This window comes from Oryx dammah, unplaced genomic scaffold, assembly GCF_014754425.2.
Source record: "Oryx dammah isolate SB20612 unplaced genomic scaffold, SCBI_Odam_1.1 HiC_scaffold_4, whole genome shotgun sequence".
In the NCBI taxonomy this organism is placed as follows: Eukaryota; Metazoa; Chordata; class Mammalia; order Artiodactyla; family Bovidae; genus Oryx; species Oryx dammah.
Window position 1 is genome coordinate 30,343,189 of NW_024070188.1, and position 18,472 is coordinate 30,361,660.

General features: G+C 39.7%; 1 protein-coding gene across 2 annotated transcripts in view; it reads left to right on the forward strand.

Annotated features, from left to right (window-relative positions):
• PDSS2 (decaprenyl diphosphate synthase subunit 2) overlaps positions 1-18,472 on the forward strand; it is a 263,125-nt gene that overhangs the window by 228,381 nt on the left and 16,272 nt on the right. The window contains exons 7-8 of one of the 2 annotated variants that reach the window (XM_040238569.1): positions 1,138-1,170; positions 4,241-4,488. In XM_040238569.1, coding sequence (XP_040094503.1) covers positions 1,138-1,170; positions 4,241-4,312 — 105 coding nt within the window. In that variant the 3' untranslated portion in view covers positions 4,313-4,488. Of the gene's footprint in view, positions 1-1,137; positions 1,171-4,240; positions 4,489-18,472 lie in introns of those variants that run through there. The other variant, XM_040238568.1, reaches the window with a different exon arrangement.

The window sequence follows — 18,472 nt, forward strand, 5'->3', positions numbered from 1 at the left end:
GACTGAAGCAACTTAGCAGCAGCAGCAGCAGCAGCAGCAGGATGTCTCCTCACTTCCAGCTTTCTTCCCTCTCCTCATCCCTGGTGATGGTGGGATGGAGGTGGGGGTCTTTTGCACAATACAACATATTAAAAATTGTGCCAAAGGGAGTGGTAAAAAAATGAACCCACAGATTACTTACTAATTGTACAGAAGGAAATAGGTCATTACAGTGAAACCATCTGATTTGATAGTCACCACTTAAACCCAGTGATGAAATTTATAGCATTACCGAGATACAGGAGAGCCTGACATTTGGTGCTTCCTGAAATGATGCAGTTGAAGTATATAATATTCCATAGAAGATATTCTTGCAAAAAATGTTTAACCTAAATCTAAGCAAGCTTATTCAGACCCAACTTTCAGTTTGTAAGCAAACAGGAACAAGTTAAATGACACAATGAAAAAGTGATAATAATAAAAGACATTTTATATGACAGCTGCCCTGGTCTCCTCAAAAAGTCAGTTATTTCCATGAAAAAAGTTAATGATTTTTATTTTCATTTCTTAAAAAATGGGGAAGGGCTAGTCTAGATTTAAAAGGCAAAACAGAGATAAAAGCCAAATGCAATGTGTGAATCTTGATTAATTCTAGTTTGAGAAGAAGAGCTAAAATAAAATATATTCTTGGGACAACTAGAGAAATGTGACTATGGATTGTTTATCAGATGGTATGGCATTATTGTTAGTTTTTTGTTTTTTTTTTTATTTGAAAGTGATCATGTATGAGTTGTCCTGTGTTTACGAGATATTTGCTGAAGCATGAAGGAATGAGGAGTCATGGTGTCTGCCACTATCAAACCTAGAGTATATATGTGTGCTCGTGGTACTGATCTTTCAACTCTTCAATACATTTGAGAGTTCTGTATATATGTATATACATACATACACGTGTATGTTTCACTACATACTATGTAAAGATAGAAGAGGAAGTGGAGAGGGGACATACACGTGTATGTTTCACTACATACTATGTAAAGATAGAAGAGGAAGTGGAGAGGGGGAAGAAAGTTGGCTTATTCTTTGAGAAGCAAAAGTTATAGAAATACTAAGTGACTTTTAAAGAACTAATTGATTTTCCCCTCTTTTCTATTTTAGGCTCAAGAGAAAGGAAGATTAGACTATGCTAAGGTAGGTATATTTTGTACATTTTACACAATTTTATACATTTCTATTTGCTATTTGGTTTTTATTTATATTTGAAAAGTAAAAAGAAAAGCATCACATTCAAAACTAAGGGACCTTCCCTGTGAAGTAACAGGCATTAACAGGTGAAATAGGATTCATTTAATGGTAAGTTTATTTATTGAATGCCTACTTCTTTCCAGACACTGTGTTAGGCGTCAGGAATAGGAGAGTAAACCAGATCAGTTCTTTCATTCATGACATTTACAAGCTAGTTGAGGAGGTGATTAATAAACAACTAAATGGATATATAATATAATGTCAACTGGTGATAAGTGCCCTGAGGAAAAGTTAACCAAATTAACCAAAACTAACCATTGCTGGAAAGATATCTTTGGACTATGGAAAAGAGCTTTTAGCATCATCAGGTAATACCTGGGAAGCACCATACAGAGCAGGTTTGGATTCCTAGAGGCAGTAGTTTTCACATAACCTGTGGAGCTTTTGAAAATATACATGCCTGGGTTACCACAGCATCATACCTCTTTCACCAACATCAGAATTCCCTGGTAGGCAGAGCTGGCCAGGGACAGGATGGAAGGGTTTGAAAAAAGGCTCCACAGATCATTTTGACACATAGCCTTATTCAAAAACTGCTGTGGGATTTTGGATTTCAGTGCACCTGTGCAAGCCTTTGAACACACTTGGGTTTTCTCCTGAGGAACAAATGGAGTATTTTCGCAGGCGTGTGGGATGTATACAGCAGCTTAACTAAAGGAACATGCTAACCATCTGGTTTTTATAACAGTCAAGAATAGCCAGAGCTTGAGCACACCTGTACTCCAAAGACAAGGAGGAAGAAATGGGACCTGTAAGAGCTCTGCTTGCACTGGGACAGCTGGAATCCCCCCAGTGATCTCTCCAGGGCTGATCCGGAACCTTGTGCTCTCTCGGCAGCCCTGAAGTGCACACCCATGGTCCTATGCCTTTTCTTTGCCTGAAGTGCGGTTCTTTCCTTCTCTGTCTCACAAACATATGTGTGCTTCAAGAAAAATTAGATTCAGAGTGGTGTCTCTATACTGAAGACTTCTGTGTCTGTCACTCTATCTTTGATGTCTGTGCTAAGTTGTTTCAGCCATGTCCAACTGTTTGTGACCCCTTGGACTGTAGCCCGCCAGGCTCCTCTGTCCATGGAATTCTCCAGGCAAGAGTGTTGGAGTGGGTTGCCATTTCCTTCTTAGGTGTCTACTTGAGCCTTATACCTAAATGGTCTCCCACAGGCAGAGATGCTCAAAGCATCTTAAACTGAACTCAACACCTTCCCAACATCTCTGGTCACCTTTTCTTTAGTAGACTTTATTTTTTTAGAGCAGTTTTTAAGTTCACAGCAAAACTGAGCAAAAAGTGTAGCGAGTTTGCATTACCCGCTGACACCACACAAGCACAGCCTTCCCCACTGTTAGCATCCTGCAGCAGATTGGAACATCTGTTATGATCAATAAACCTGCATTAATACATCTTTATAACCCAAAGTCCATCATTGACATTAGGGTCTAGTGTTAGTGTTGTATCTCTGGTCCTTATTACTTGTTCTGTCTCCTGATGTTGTCTATCATCTCACCAGTGAACCATGTGAGAAAATTAGAAGTCACTCTCAAGTGCTCTTACCTCCTCACCCCTATGTTCCATGACCAAGTCATACCAGTTTTATAGCCTACATTTTCTTAAATCCAGTCCCTCCTCTTGATGCCTCTTCCATTGCTCACATGGTATCCTGCTCTGAACCACTAGAAAGCCTGTGACTGGTCTCTATGCCTCTCTTTTGTCCCCAAAGATCCATCACCAGCCAGAATGTCTATCTAAACCACAAGTCTGGCAGTTTCACACTGCATCTTTTTTTTTTTAATTTAAATTTATTTATTTTAATTGGAGGCTAATTACTTTACAATATTGTATTGGTTTTGCCATACATCAACATGAATCCGCCATGGGTGTACACATGTTCCCCATCCTGAACCCCTCTCCCACCTCCCTCCCCGTACCATCCCTCTGGGTCATCCCAGTGCACCAGCCCCAAGCACCCTATATCCTGCATTGAACCTGGACTGGCAATTCATTTCATATATGATATTATACATGTTTCAATGCCATTCTCCCAAATCATCCCACCCTCTCCCTCTCCCACAGAGTCCAAAATACTGTTCTACACATCTGTGTCTCTTTTGCTGTCTTGCATACAGAGTTATCGTTACCATCATTCTAAATTCCACACTGCATCTTAAAACCCTTCCTTGGCTCCATGTTTTCTATAAGGCACATTCAGAGTTTACTAGAGTGGCATATAAAGCACTGTGATCTCGCTCCTTGGAGGGAGCCTCATGTCCTCCACCCTGTGCTCCAGTGGTACCAAATTACATAAAACATACTGTTTCTGTTCTCTGTGCCTTGACCCGAGATGTCCCCTCTGCTTGGAATGCAGCAGTGTCCCCCTTTCTCTGGCTTCCCCTGCCTCTTCTGTAAGGCTTAATGTAGGATCATCTCCAGGAGAAAGTCTCCCTGGTTCCCTGGGCTGGATGAGGTTCTTTCCTGCATTCTCTAGTACCTTGTGCATCTCTCAGTCATTATGCTTCACCCCATTATTTATCATGACCATTTATGAGAAAGATCATAGACTGTGAGCTCTTTGAGGGCAGAGATGGTAACTTATTTGTACACTTGGTGCCTAACACAGCACTTGGAACTTGGTAAATGGTGAGTGAGTGAGTGAGTAAGGTTATAAGAAAATAGAAGACCCATGCAATCAGTTGCAGGAGAAATTCTGGTATATGGTTTTTTATTTCAATCACAGAGGAAAGGAAAGCAAGTTGTGCAACAGGTATTAGCAGGGATAAGAAGATTGCTTGAGAAGGTTAATGAACTAACTTGGAGATAAATGCTGGGATTTCACTATGATAAAGGAAATAACTTATAAACAAAAAATTAAGGGCAGTGACATTATGATTTGGCAATAGAGTGATTATTTATCATTGCTGCTTGTTTATGATTCAGAAAACTCTTTTAGGATTTCTTATTGCAGAAGTACCTGCCAGTGGAAGAGACTGGAAGAAAAGGAAAAAAAGAAAATGGAGACACAGATAGAACACTCTGAACCAAGCAATGGCTCTGTCCCCAACTCACTGCAAAATTGTTATCAGTCACTTAATCTTTTTGGTTTTCCCTTAGTTTCCTTAGTATGAGAGGAGCAGGTTACAGTATTTTCCAGTATTCTTGCCTGGAAAATCCCATGGATGGAGGACCCTGGTAGGCTACAGTCCATGGGGTCCCAAAGAGTTGGACACGACTGAGTGACTTCACTTTTTCTTTTTTTCTTTCGGTTTCCTTAGTCTGAGAGGAGCAGGTTATAATAGTGCTGTTCTACTCTGCAGGCCCAAATTTGAAAGGAGACATTCTTTGTTCGGGGGGTGGGCATAGGGAACATTCTTATCTTATATACTATTAAGGTCCAGATTCATTTCTTCATCTGTTTCATCCACCCAAGCATGGTGGATCTGATATTTAATATATGCAACCAGACCTAACCTAGACCTTCCTATCAAAAGTCCCCCTTTGCTCTGTTTTTTTTCCTCCTTAAAATTTATTGTAATCTACAATTATCATTTTTATTTAGTTCCCTGTGTTTTGTTTCTTTTTCCGGTAGACTGTAAGGCAAGACCTGAAGGCAGGGCCTTCAGTGGCCTTGTCCATCGTAGCATCGTCCAGCACAGGCTTATATACAGGAGTGCTTGACAAATGTGTATGGACGAGGGCTGCATGAGTGAAGCAGGCAGCTCGGAGGTCTGGAATTGGGGATGATAGACTCAAATTAGCCATTATATAGTCAGTATAGTAGAGGACACCATCCATCCCTATGTTCAGTAGCCCTGAGATTGCCTTCCCAAGCACCCAGTGACAGTAGTTCTCATGCCAGCTAACAGAAACCCACCCTACTGGAGTATGTGGTGCTGTGCAGATGTTTAAGGGCATAACTTGATCTCAGCAGTTAACCCAGACCTGTTATCCATACATAGGACCCAAATCCAAGCACCACAGGTAGAATGATTGTATCCATCTCTGCCAAGCTTCCAGGAGATGTCTGCAGTACTGTCTCTTACGCCGCGTATCATGGGCCCGTGGTGAAGTCCTGGTCTTATGCTGATTGATGCAGACATCATGCTTTGGCAGCTTAGGGCTCCCCTGGTGGGTTTACCTGTAAAACTACATTTTAAAAACTCAGTGGCCGTTTCTGAAGAGTGTCATGAAATTTATTTATTGCTGGATGTTTCTTTATTTCCAAGTGGTGAACATTTTCTCAAAAGCCAAGTTTTATCTGAAAAATCAGATTTTAAGTACAAATTATTTTAGCCATTTGCTCTGTGGCTTCATATGCCATCTCTCCAATTTTGTCAGTCTCAGAACGGCAAGGAAGTAGAGGAGAGGGTAGAAGTGGTGATCAAAATCAGTCTCAGCTAGATCTCTATAGAGTGTCAGTCACATTCAACAAAACAGTGGTGTGTGCTCAAACACTCAGAAAAGAAATTGAATTACTTCTTAATTGAGTTCCTGTTGCAATGGAGCCTGGATTGTGAATGCTTTACACTGCTGCAGTGCCTTTCATCTACAGATGTTAAAGCACTCAGCAACTATCCCTTCATTAAGTCTGTCCCGCCTCTGGAAGGTGGTTAACACCAGGCCCCGAGCACTCTACCCACTCCTGAAGCTCATTCACCTGAGGCTGGCCTAGGGTGGAAGCTGTTAACTGTAAGGTGATTCTGCTGCTGCTGCTTCAGAAGTCGCTTCAGTCGTGTCCAACTCTGTGCGACCCCATAGACGGCATACCCAGCTTCTAAAATGAAAAAACAAGAAGTGACTTACCTAGTTAAAACTGCAGGAGAAGTTTTATTGGACAGAATGTATTTACCAGAAGTGAATTCTGACCAAAAATCTGGTGGTGACAGTTTTGCTCACATATGCAGTACAAAGAGGATCTTCTTTACATGACTGGTGTTCAGCACTGAGTGTGCCTCTCTTAGGGAATAGGGAACTATTCCGTGTTCCCAAGGTTTCTGGCCCCAAGCAGATTGAGTTCAGTGTTAGAGGAGAGAGTGCCACCTATTGAATTGTAGAAATTCATGGACGTGTGGGGACCGTGGAGAAGTGTCTCAGGCCACATTCACTCTTGGTTTGCCATGGTAACTTAATATGTGTCTGAAGGAAAACAAGTATGTTGGCTACTCTTAGAAAAACATCTACAAACGTCTGTGTATTTTCCCCAGCTGGAGCTGAGCGTATGCCTGCAGTTTAGCCTACTGCTCCTTGAAAGAAGCATGCTGCTCAAAGACTGAGGCAGATGGTATTTTTACCACTTCAGGCAAAACATGGCACCTATGGTTCGGGTTTCTACAATTTTAATTTTTTAACCCTTTCGAGATGGCTGGCTTAAAAATATCTCCATCATAGTGATACAGAACTTTTCTCAATTTCTTTTTAATAATTGCCTCAGATATACAGATTATGGATAAATATCACTTGGTCAGAACCAGACTCTCAGCCCTGTGGGCTACCCTCCTGCTCATTCTCCTACAAGTGCCTAGCACTAGGCCTTACATGGGCTTTGACAGTCATGCCAATTTTGATGCAAAGACTCTAAATGGTTTGCAGGAGCTTTCTTGGTATTCATCTCCAGCCTTTACTGTGTGTAGTTCATATCATTTTCCCATGTCTCAGTACAGAAAAGAAAGTTGCTTTTTGTGTCTTCCCACTGAGGTTGACTTGAAGCACAGAGAATTGCTCAAGGTTAAGCACTTGGTAAAGAAAGATCTTGCACATGTTAGTTTATCAGGCATCCAGTTCTCAGTCAAATGTGAGAGAGACTTTTTGAAAGGAGTGGGGGTTTTTTGCTGTTCCCTCTCTCCGGGAATTTGTTCAAGTCTCAGAGTAGCCCTTTCCCCTGCCTCAGGAGCAATGTCTAGAGCCCCTGCCTCCTTCATCCCTCCCCACGCTGAGGCCTTGCACATTCTGTTTTATTATAAAACACATTTGCATAGGGTACACATTAAAATTCCCTCCCCGGCAGCAAGCTGTGCCGTCCACAGACATTTGCATCTGCGTGATCACACATCATCACTTCCTCTCATGTCACGGTTTTCCTTTCCACGGCTTGCCCTTTTAGCCATTTCTTCCCATGTATTATCCATAGATTGCTTCAACCATTTTGCTGCATATTGAATCTAAAATTCTTTTTTGAACCAGTGTAGGAAATTTTCTATAAATATTATTGTCCTTTCTTTACTGACAAAGCCAGATTTTTTTTTTTTTTTTTTTTGGCAGACAGTTTTAGCCAGCTTGTTCTTTCCCATAACCCTAGCTAACTGGCTCTGAGAATTTTTCATGTTGGCACATTTAGAGACCAGATGTTGCTGTATTTTCTTTTCCCTGTACCTCTTTCTTGGGCAGATGCTCCTTCTCCTGTCTGGGACTTTTCATTAGCTCCTTTGGTAAAATATTCCAAATAGCATCATTGTATGCACTAAATCTCTCATTTCCTCTAACCTCTTGAAGCTGTCTTAACATTTAGGATTTCTGGTTTGTAATAATTATGGAGACTTATCTAGAAGCAATGACATTCCCCCCTCTTTTTTCATTAAGAATTTGTGGTCCAGTTATATGAGATGTTTATAATATAATTTAAAGGAAAAAATCCAAATCCAGATACCATTATGATATGAGTGCAATTATATAAAATTTCATATGCTTGATAAAGACTGGATGACAACTTGTAAAATGTAAAAAGGGCATTAAGATAACTTTTTTCCTGAAAGGTATCAGTTTTAAAAGTGTAGATCTGATTGGAATTGGAAATTTTCTGTATTATCACCTGAGCTACTAAGAATTGAAAAATAACTTTCCTGAACTCATGTTTTTAGTTCATAACCAGAATTTAATCCTAGGCTCCTAAAGAGTTGTTTTGTTCTATGGCAGTAGAAGGAATTCACTGGAAAATGTGGATTTTAAAAAATAACATTTTAAATTGAAGTATAGTTGATTTATAATGTGTTAGTTTCAGGTGTACAGCACACTAATTCAATTTTATATACATATACACATATATTTCTTTATATTTTCAGATTATTTCCTTTATAGATTATTATAAAATACTGGGTATAGTTCCCTGTGCTTTACAATAGTTCCTTGTAGGTTATCTGTTTTATATGTAGTTGTGTATATATGTTAAACTCCTGATTTATCCCCCCCACTTCCCCCTTTGATAATCAGAAGTTTGTTTTCTGAAATATGATTTTTTACACTGTGAATTTTTGTGCAAGGCCTCAAGTTGTGGTTGAGGTGCCAGGGAATAGTTGAGAAAGATGAAAAAGAAAACCTTGTGCTCAACCTGTGGCGCAGCACTGGTGGCCTGCCCTCTGCAGAGGGGTGAGGGCTGAAAGACCCCGTCAGGATGGCTGTCTGAAATTTTTAAATCCTGCACTCCCTGTTTCCTGAAAATCAGATATAACCGATTATTTTTCTTTTGGCAGTCACACTTCAGAAAAGTAGGGGGATTTTGTTCTGGGGTTTTTTCCCAACAATAATGAATAATTTTGTTTAATCTTTTTTTCAAAACAATTAATTTACTAAAGCTGGTTTTGCAACTACTGCTTTGATTCCAGATCTCCTTCAAAATACAGTTATCAATGATGAAAAGTAATCATTGATCTATGTCCGTTCATAATAAAGCCAAAAAGCTTTTGTACCATGTAAAATTTTTCATCAAAAATAAGTTCTAATTACACATGCAATAGTTAGTCTCCAGAGCCAGAGCTGTGCCTTATTATGACACTCAAGTCTTTTTGCAAAACAGTCACCCTCTGGACATTCATTCATTCATTTGTTCCCCTATTATCAAGCGATTTCTTTTCCTCCTTAAGTCTCTGAGTATATTATTTTGCATCTGTCCCCAGTGACTATCATCTTACTTTGATGATCTATTCCGCTAATTGCTTAATGTTATTTTAAAATTAGATTCTCATTCTCTGAGGTGTTTGCAGTCCCACACACTTCAATGGCATCAACAGATTTAATGATCATAATCTCTAGTCCCTCATGGATCATGAATAAAATTATTAAATGATGTCATTGATAAGCCTCTTTATGACATCATAAAGTAATGCCACCCTCTCAGCTGTTTGCCCAAATATTATTGATATTCTTTGAATTCAATCCTCGAAGCAGTTATAAATCTTCTTTGCTTTATGTCATATATTTCTAGCTTACTGGCCTTTCCTCTCTAATTTTATATATAAAATATTGAATTATTTTGTTTATAGCAATAATATTTAGTGGGGCAGTCTCTTCCATCCTTAGGTTTATAATTTTGAATTACTGGTTCTTGAAAAATTATATGTCTGCATAATATCTCACATTTATTAGGAAGCTAAGGCAAACTTAGATTGTTGGTGAGGAGGAGTTCTTAGTTGTTAGCCTGGAATCATGTCTGGTTTTATATCCTGAGGGTCTAACACAGTTCCTGCCACATACTGGGTACCCAATAAATATATGCTGAACTACTATTGAATGAATGAATAACCCCCAGATGTGCCAGCTGTTTGTGCCTATGTTCCTTTTCATTCATAAGATATATTTGACTCCATCTTTGATCCTCTTATTTCTCCCCTAATATATTTAATCAAATATCTCCTCAATGGCATACACTCCCTGGGTTAAAACAAAGATTCATTTGGGGTAACCTTTTGAATATTAGTCTAGAAAGCTAACTAAAGATGCTCACCAGGCTGGTTCTGTGGATAAATGCTCTGCACGGTGGGGTAGCTGGATTCAATTATTGTTCCCAGTTTGTGGTATCAGGACCCACCTGTGCACAGGGAGTGACTGTGTGACTTTATGTAGAGGACTGAGACTTTTGTCCCCTGGAGGAGTCTGCTTAGTCCATGAAACAGTTCTAAGTAGATCTAAAGGGAATACTGTTTCTTTCCGTGTCATCAAAAGCAGAGGAAGGACATGAGGTTTCCAAAAAGAGAATGAAAAGGGAGGTACCTCTGTGTTGATGTTGAATCTGGTTTCAGTAAATTGGAAGTCTTTGTCATTGCCTTAGATTGTTATTTCCAAATTTATTCACTAATCCTACAGCCTGATTTTCTGTGGAATTAAAGACTTCTGTAATGTCAAGATGTTTGATCTTACAGAAAGCTATAATTTGTCCAGGTGGTATATCTGAAGCCATTCCCTCATGTTTCCTCAGCCGTGTCTGAAGGCACTACTTAGCCTCCCTGCTGACACGTGAGACTGAATATCGATCCTAGATGTGCTTAACCACCTTTCTGAAATGGATGGTAGCTGTGCACCTCAATTTTGAACAGATTTACTGAGGTCACAGTAGAGATGACAGAACCCATAACATAGTTCGGTCCTGTGTACAATGCTACTAACTAAAGATTACCATTGAGTAGCTCTTTTCTTTCTTCCAAGTGCTTGACTTTCTGGCTTGAGGAAAGATCTTACCTATCCATCAGATAGTACTAAAGCCAAAGATGTGCTTCTGAAGATTGATTCATGCATGGTGCCCCCTATGGAAGGTCTCCCTGTTCTAGATCCAAAGAAATTTTGCTGCCTTTTGTCTTCATTCCTATGTGCCTGTTAGGAAATGTGGTAGGCCTTTCTATGTCCTATGACCCTGGTGAGATACATGTCATTGTAAACATGTTCTTCAGTGTGCACTCTGTTCAAGACATACACTGAGCACTTGAGTCAAGTGGTTCTATCAGATTCTGTCTCTGAATCCTTTCATTTTATGGAGAAGAGATTAAATAAGCTAACAGTGTTCACACAGTCACTATCTCCCAGTCATGACTCTAGCCAGGTCTATTGACTCCACACTGTACTCTTCACTACCTCTCTGTTTCTTTCCCAGGGTGCTTTAGACATACAAAAAAAGAAGTAAGAGAGAATTTGTAGTCAGCCTCTGGTCTTACCAAAATCCAGAAAATGGTATGCATTACTCTATAATCCTAACATAATTCTGCTCTCGGAAATAGTGACTCTCTAGTAAGTGAATATCTTAGGATTTATTTGCTGAGCTAATTCAGTGATTATTGTGATTTTTTTCCTAAGATGGTATGCATTCTTCCCTCTTTCAAGAAAGTTTTAGAGATATGACCATTTAAGACAAGTTCTCAAGACTTCCCTGGTGGTCCAGGTTGGCCTTGCAATGCAGGGGATGCAGATTCAATCCTTTGTGGGGAACTAAGAGCCCACATGCACTGCAGTGAAAGATCCCACAGGAGCATCAAAGATCCTGCATGCCACAAATAAAACCTGATGCAGCCAAATAAATAAATATAAAAAAATAAAAATAAAACAAGTTCTCATCACTGTTCTCTCAATGAAAGCAAGAGTCTGTGTTAACAAATACCATAGCACCATAACGTTGAGCCTTCCTACATCTGGAAGAGGTGTTAATTCTGCAGATATGATTACACTTATATGGTACAGAGTAACAGCGTCGCCCCCATAGCATTGCTTCCTGCATGTGCCCTCAGTCTGATGTGATCGGCCTGGAAGGCCTGGCTGAGGTATACATTGCTTGTCATTGCTCTCAGTAGCTATTGTTTTTCTGTCATTAGATGTGCCTTCCAGTGATGGATGGAGGCCTTCCCAGGTGGCGCTAGTGGTAAAGAACTGCCTGTCAGTGCAGGAGACATAAGATATGCAGGTTTGATCCCTGGGTCGTGGAGATCCCCTGGAGAAGGGAATGGCAACCCACTCCAGTATTATTGCCTGGAGAATCCCATGGACAGAGGAGGCTGACGGGCTACAGTCCATAGGGTTGCAAAGAATTGGACATGACTAAAGCGACTTAGCATGCACACAAAAGACCAGTGATGGAAGTCGTGTGTTTTGAGCTCATTTTGTATCAGGATGTATGTTGGGATGCCAGGAATCTAGGCTCAATGGATAGTAGTGATGCTGGTGGTAATAGTGGTTTTGAGGTAAGTGATCCCAAGGTTTTGGCAGATGAAAAACCAGGATATGAATGAAGGGACTTCCCTGGTGTGCAGTGGATAAGAATCCACCTGCCAGTGCAGAGGACACGATCCCTGCTCTGGGGAGATCTCACATGCCTTGGAGCACCTAGGCCTGTGCACAACTACTGAGCCCATGCTCTAGAACCCATGCTCCAGAAGAGAACAAGCCACTGCAATGGGAAGCCCGCTCACCACAGCAGAGTAGCCCCTACTCACTGCAACTAGAGAAAACCCAAGTGTGGCAACAAAAACCCAGTGCAACCAAAAATTTAAAATTAATTAATTAATTTTTTAAAAAGAGAAATGTATAAGATATAGACTCAAGACAAGCTGGAAACCCAGATCACTCTTGCATAATTTATGTGTTTCTCTCATAATCCCCAGGATGGTTTACATACATGATGTGGGTGCATCATTAAATTTTCCTCTAGAAGACATGAAAACCAAGCAGCAAAATTTGCTTTCCGTGTGGCATTAAGCCTTATTTTAATACAATTCCATACATATGTCAGATGGGGCTTCCAAGGTGGCACAGTGGTAAACAATCCACCTGCCAGTACAGGAGATGCAAGAGAAGCAAGTTTGATCCCTCGGATGGAAAGAGCCCCTGGAGGAAGAAATGGCAACCCAGTGCAGTATTCTTGCCTGGAAAATGGCATGGACAGAGGAGCCTGGTGGCTCCTCCATGTAGTCCATGGAGTCGCAAAGAGTCGGACACGACTGAGCACCAGCACCACCCTCAGATACCCTACTTAACAAATGTTAATGAAAATTTATAAATTAACTTTTAAAAACTAAAATCATATACTTATTCCCTTTAATTGCATTTGAAATCAGGCACATCTACTGATACCCTGAGCTCCAAGCTGACCTCTTGTTTCTTAAGCAGCAGGCACAACTTTACCTGAACACTCGGCCATAGAGTGAACAGTTTTGGTCAGTTTTGATTATGCCAATAAAATGTTTTTAACAATATGAAAATATTTATAAATTATATATGTCTCTATGGTTGTTTGTTTAGAGGTATTTATACACATAATATGAACTTCCCTGGTAGCTGAGCTGGTAAAGAATCAGCCTTCAATGCCGGAGACCCCAGTTCATTTCCTGGGTCCAGAAGATGACCTGGAGAGGGATAAGCTATCCACTCCAGTATTCTTACCTGGAGAATCCCCATGGACAGAAGAGCCTGGTGGGCTACAGTCCGTGGAATTGCAACCAGTCAGACATGGCTGGGTGACTAAGTACAGCATACATATATATATATATTCAGATATGATAATTTGTATGAAATGAGTTGTTTGATTATGTTCAGGTCTTTGTGGATAGTATTTCACAGCACAGACTCAGATGTACTTAGCTGAGAGGTTGAGCCTTGAAGTCAGTTCTGAAATCTCACTCTCAACAGGAGGCCACACATCATCCGGACTGAGCTTAATAGACCCATGTGGAAGAGAGGGCAAGAAAAATTATACCTTATCTGTTTTTATCATGTGTTTTTCTTTTCCCTTTTAGGGAGAATAGACTGAATTTTCAATGATCAAGATGATTTGGAAATTCATTTTTCAGAATAAGCATGTTTCCTATTTTCTAATAATCACAGTTTTAAAATATTTAAAATACTTCCATGAATCTATGTAAAATAGTCTATGATCTTTATAATTAAAGCCAGGTCAGTCAGTCACTTCAGTCACTCAGTCATGTCTGACTCTTCAAGACCCCATGAACCGCCGCACTTCAGGCCTCCCTGTCCATCACCAACTCCCAGAGTTTACTGAAACTCATGTCCATTGACTCGGTGATACCATCCAACCATCTCATCCTCTGTTGTCCCCTTCTCCTCCTGCCTTCAATCTTTCCCATCATCAGGGTCTTTTCAGATGAGTCAGCTCTTCACATCAGGTGGCCAAAGTATTAGAGTTTCAGCTTCAACATCAGTCCTTCCAATGAACACTCAGGACTGATCTCTTTTAGGATGGACTGGTTGGATCTCCTTGCAGTCCAAGGGACCCTCAAGAGTCTTCTCCAACACCACAGTTCAAAAGCATCAATTCTTCGGCACTCAGCTTTCTTTATAATCCAACTCTCATATCAATACATGACTACTGGGAAAACCATAGCTTTGATTAGATGGACCTTTGTTGGCAAAGTAATGTCTCTGCTTTTTAATATGCTGTCTAGGTTGGTCATAACTTTCTTCCAAGGAGTTAAGCGTCTTTTAATTTCATGGCTGCAGTCACCATGTGCAGAGATTTTGGAGCTCCCCAAAATAAAGTCAGCCACTGTTTCCACTGTTTCCCCATCTGATTGCCATGAAGTGATGGGACCAGATGCCGTTTAGTTTTCTGAATATTGAGCTTTAAGCCAACTTTTTCCACTCCTCTTTCACTTTCATCCAGAGGCTCTTTAGTTCTTCTTTACTTTCTGCCGTAACGATGGTGTCATCTGCATATCTGAGGTTATTGATATTTCTCCTGGTAATCTTCATTCCAGCTTGTGCTTCATCCAGCCCAGCGTTTCTCATGATGTACTCTGCATAGAAGTTAAATAAGCAGGGTGACAATATACAGCCTTGACGTACTCCTTTTCCTATTTGGAACCAGTCTCTTGTTCCATGTCCAGTTCTAACTGTTGCTTCCTGACCTGCATACAGATTTCTCAAGAGGCAGGTCAGATGGTCTGGTGTTCCCACCTCTTTCAGAATTATCAAAGGTTTTGGCATAGTCAATAAAGCAGATGTTTTTCTGGAACTTTCTTGCTTTTTCGACGATCCAGCAGATGTTGGCAATTTGATCTCTGGTTCCTCTGCGTTTTCTAAAACCAGCTTGAACATCTGGAAGTTCAAAGTTCATGTATTGAAGCCTGGCTTGGAGAATTTTGAGCATTACTTTACTAGCATGTGAGATGAGTACAATTGTGCGCTAGTTTGAGTATTCTTTGGCATTGCCTTTCTTTGGGATTGGAATGAAAACTAACCTTTTCCAGTCCTGTGGCCACTGCTGAGTTTTCCAAATTTGCTGGCATATTGAGTGCAGCACTTTCACAGCATCATCTTTTAGGATTTGAGATAGCTCCACTGGAATTCCATCACCTCCACTAGCTTTGTTTGTAGTGATGCTTCCTCAGGCCCACTTGACTTCACATTCCAGGATGTCTGGCTCTAGGTGAGTGATCATACCATTGTGATTAGCTGGGTCGTGAAGATCTTTTTTGTACAGTTCTTCTGTGTATTCTTGCCACCTCTTCTTAATATCTTCTGCTTCTGTTAGATCCATACCATTTCTGTCCTTTATTGAGCCCATCTTTGCATGAAATGCTCCCTTGGTATCTCTAATTTTCTTGAAGAGATCTCTAGTTTTTCCCATTCTATTGTTTTCTTCTATTTCTTTGCACTGATCACTGAGGAAGGCTTTCTTATCTCTCTTTGCTATTCTTTCAAACTCTGCATTCAAAAGGGTGTATCTTTCCTTTTCTCCTTTGCTTTTCACTTGTCTTCTTTTCACAGCTATTTGTAAGGCCTCCTCAGACAGCCATTTTGCTTTTTTGCATTTCTTTTTCTTGGGGATGGTCTTGATCCCTGTCTCCTATACAATGTCACAAACCTCTATCCGTCATTCTTCAGGCACTCTGTCTATTAGATCTAGTCCCTTAAATCTATTTCTCACTTCCAGTGTATAATCATAAGGGATTTGATTTAGGTCATACCTGAATGATCTATTGGTTTTCCCTACTTTCTTGAATTTAAGTCTGAATTTGGCAATAAGGAGTTCATGATCTGAGCCACAGTCAGCTCCTGGTCTTGTGTTTGCTGACTGTGCAGAGCTTGTCCATCTTTGGCTGCAAAGAATATAATCAATCTGATTTCGGTGTTGGCCATCTGATGATGTCCATGTGTAGAGTCTTCTCTTGTGTTGTTGAAAGAGGGTGTTTGCTAGGACCAGTGCGTTCTCTTGGCAAACTCTATTAGCCTTTACCCTGCTTTATTCCGTATTCCAAGGTCAAATTTGCCTGTTAGCCCAGGTGTTTCTTGACTTCCTGCTTTTGCATTTCAGTCCCCTATAATGAAAAGGAGGACATCTTTTTGGGGTGTTAGTTCCAAAAGGTCTTATACGTCTTCGTAGACCGCTCAACTTCAGCTTATTCAGCATTACTGGTTGGGGCATAGACTTGGATTACTATGATATTGAATAGTTTGCCTTGGAAACGAACCGAGTACATTATATAAATGTTAATGTGAGCTTTGCAGTGTATCCTCATGCTCCCTTACTCTGCAAACCTTATATTTGTAAAGCATTTTATTGATATTAATTTCACATATACTATCTTATCCATTCCTTGTAATAATTGCCTGTGGCATAAATATTATCTCTGTGATTTTATAGGTGAGGTGGGCTTAGAGAAGTTACTTTGCCCAAGGTCACAGATGTCCAGGTCCAGAGTTTCCCCACTGCCAGGGAGAGAGGCAGTGTGCTTATTGCCTCTCTATGATTATTTTTTGTATTATTATGAAGCAGCATAAATGAATTAGCCACTCTTAGGAAGGGAACATCACATCCTGTTATAAGATTAAAAAAGGTTCCTGTGTGGGTTCATTTGGAGGATTCTGCTCCAAGGTGCTTGAAAGGCCATCATGTCTGGAAATACGTGGCATTTTGTCCCTCTTGGAGTCCACCTGTCTTACCTCCCATCTCCATTGGCTTCCAGAATTTGGCCAGGGAAAAGGAGAGCAGTATAACAAATGTCATCCATGTCCTGAACTCTCACACAGTTATACAGAATGATTTTAATTCTTCAAAACAATAAATAGAACTTGTTAAAAATTAGTATCTCGAAACTCAATACAGATCTATATTATAGTAATTTTACAGGCTATTTTACAAAAGAAAAATACTCTGATATTTTATTAGAGAATAGTAAAAATGTTTAAAGCATGTGATAAATTATGTTTGTCATTTTGAACTTATCTTTTATCCAGTGACTTCAGTGTAGCATGGCGAACACTGAATTTTTTTTTCTTAATTGTGAAAATGATAAGAGGCAATGTCTGGTTAGTTACGTGAAACCCTAATATCAATGTTGCAGTCAGAGTCTTTGGTTGAGATTTTTAATTAAAACAAAAAGTTTCTGTTATTAAGAAATTTTTAGGTACAAATATATTAGTCTCATTTTATTCAGTGCCTTTTTGTTTAAAAAGTATGTCTAGAAGAATATACTTACTCAAGTATATTGAGGTATTTATGGCTTTTTCTTAGCAGAAAATGTGGACATTTTCCACCTCCAATTCCTATTGACATTTGTTCCACAACTGTATGGCATTTTTACTTGTGGTCGAAAAAAAAAATGTGTATGCTGTAAGAGGTACATAATCTAATGATGGCTTAGGTTTCTGTCATCTCTGTAAATATGGTTTTATCCAAAAGTATTTGATTTGATGTATTTTTTAAAATGTGTGATTTGAATGTGTATTTTTAAAGTTTGCCCTGTGCAAAGGACAATATTGACATATGTGTTCTCTTCTCAAATGAAATTCGAATTTTTCCTAGATAGATAGATCCACATACACATATACCTCATAAGATATATAGAACAGAAGGTATATATGTTTGTGTATGCAATCCTCACAATAGTCCTATGAGGTAAGTACTATTATATGTATCTTATATATATTATATAGACATATTAGAACAGTGCTAGGCACATGTAAGTACTATATATGGGGTTGTCTTTGTTGCTATTGCTATTATTATTATATTATTATTACTACTTTAATATTGGGACACACTACCATTCTAATTGTGTCTTCACCTGTGAATTCATGTGATTGAGGAAATAATTTAAAATCTCTTATTCCCATTTCCTTCCATTTTTGCCAAAATAAGACATTTAATTAAGGTCATTAGATCAATAGATTAAGTAATTAAGATCAGTAGATTTTTTCCCTATAGATTCTTTTAAATAAATTGTCATTCTAGTTCAGTTCAGTTCAGTCACTCAGTTGTGTCCAACTCTTTTCAACCCTATGGATTGTAGCATACCAGGATACGCTGTCCATCACCACTTTCCAAACCTTGCTCAAACTCATGTCCATCAAGTTGGTGATGCCATTCACCCATCTCATCCTCTGTCATTCCCTTCTCCTGCCTTCAGTCTTTCCACATCAGGGTCTTTTCCAATGAGTCAGTTCTTTGCATCAGGTGGCCAGAGTATTGGAGCTTCAGCTTCAGCATCAGTTC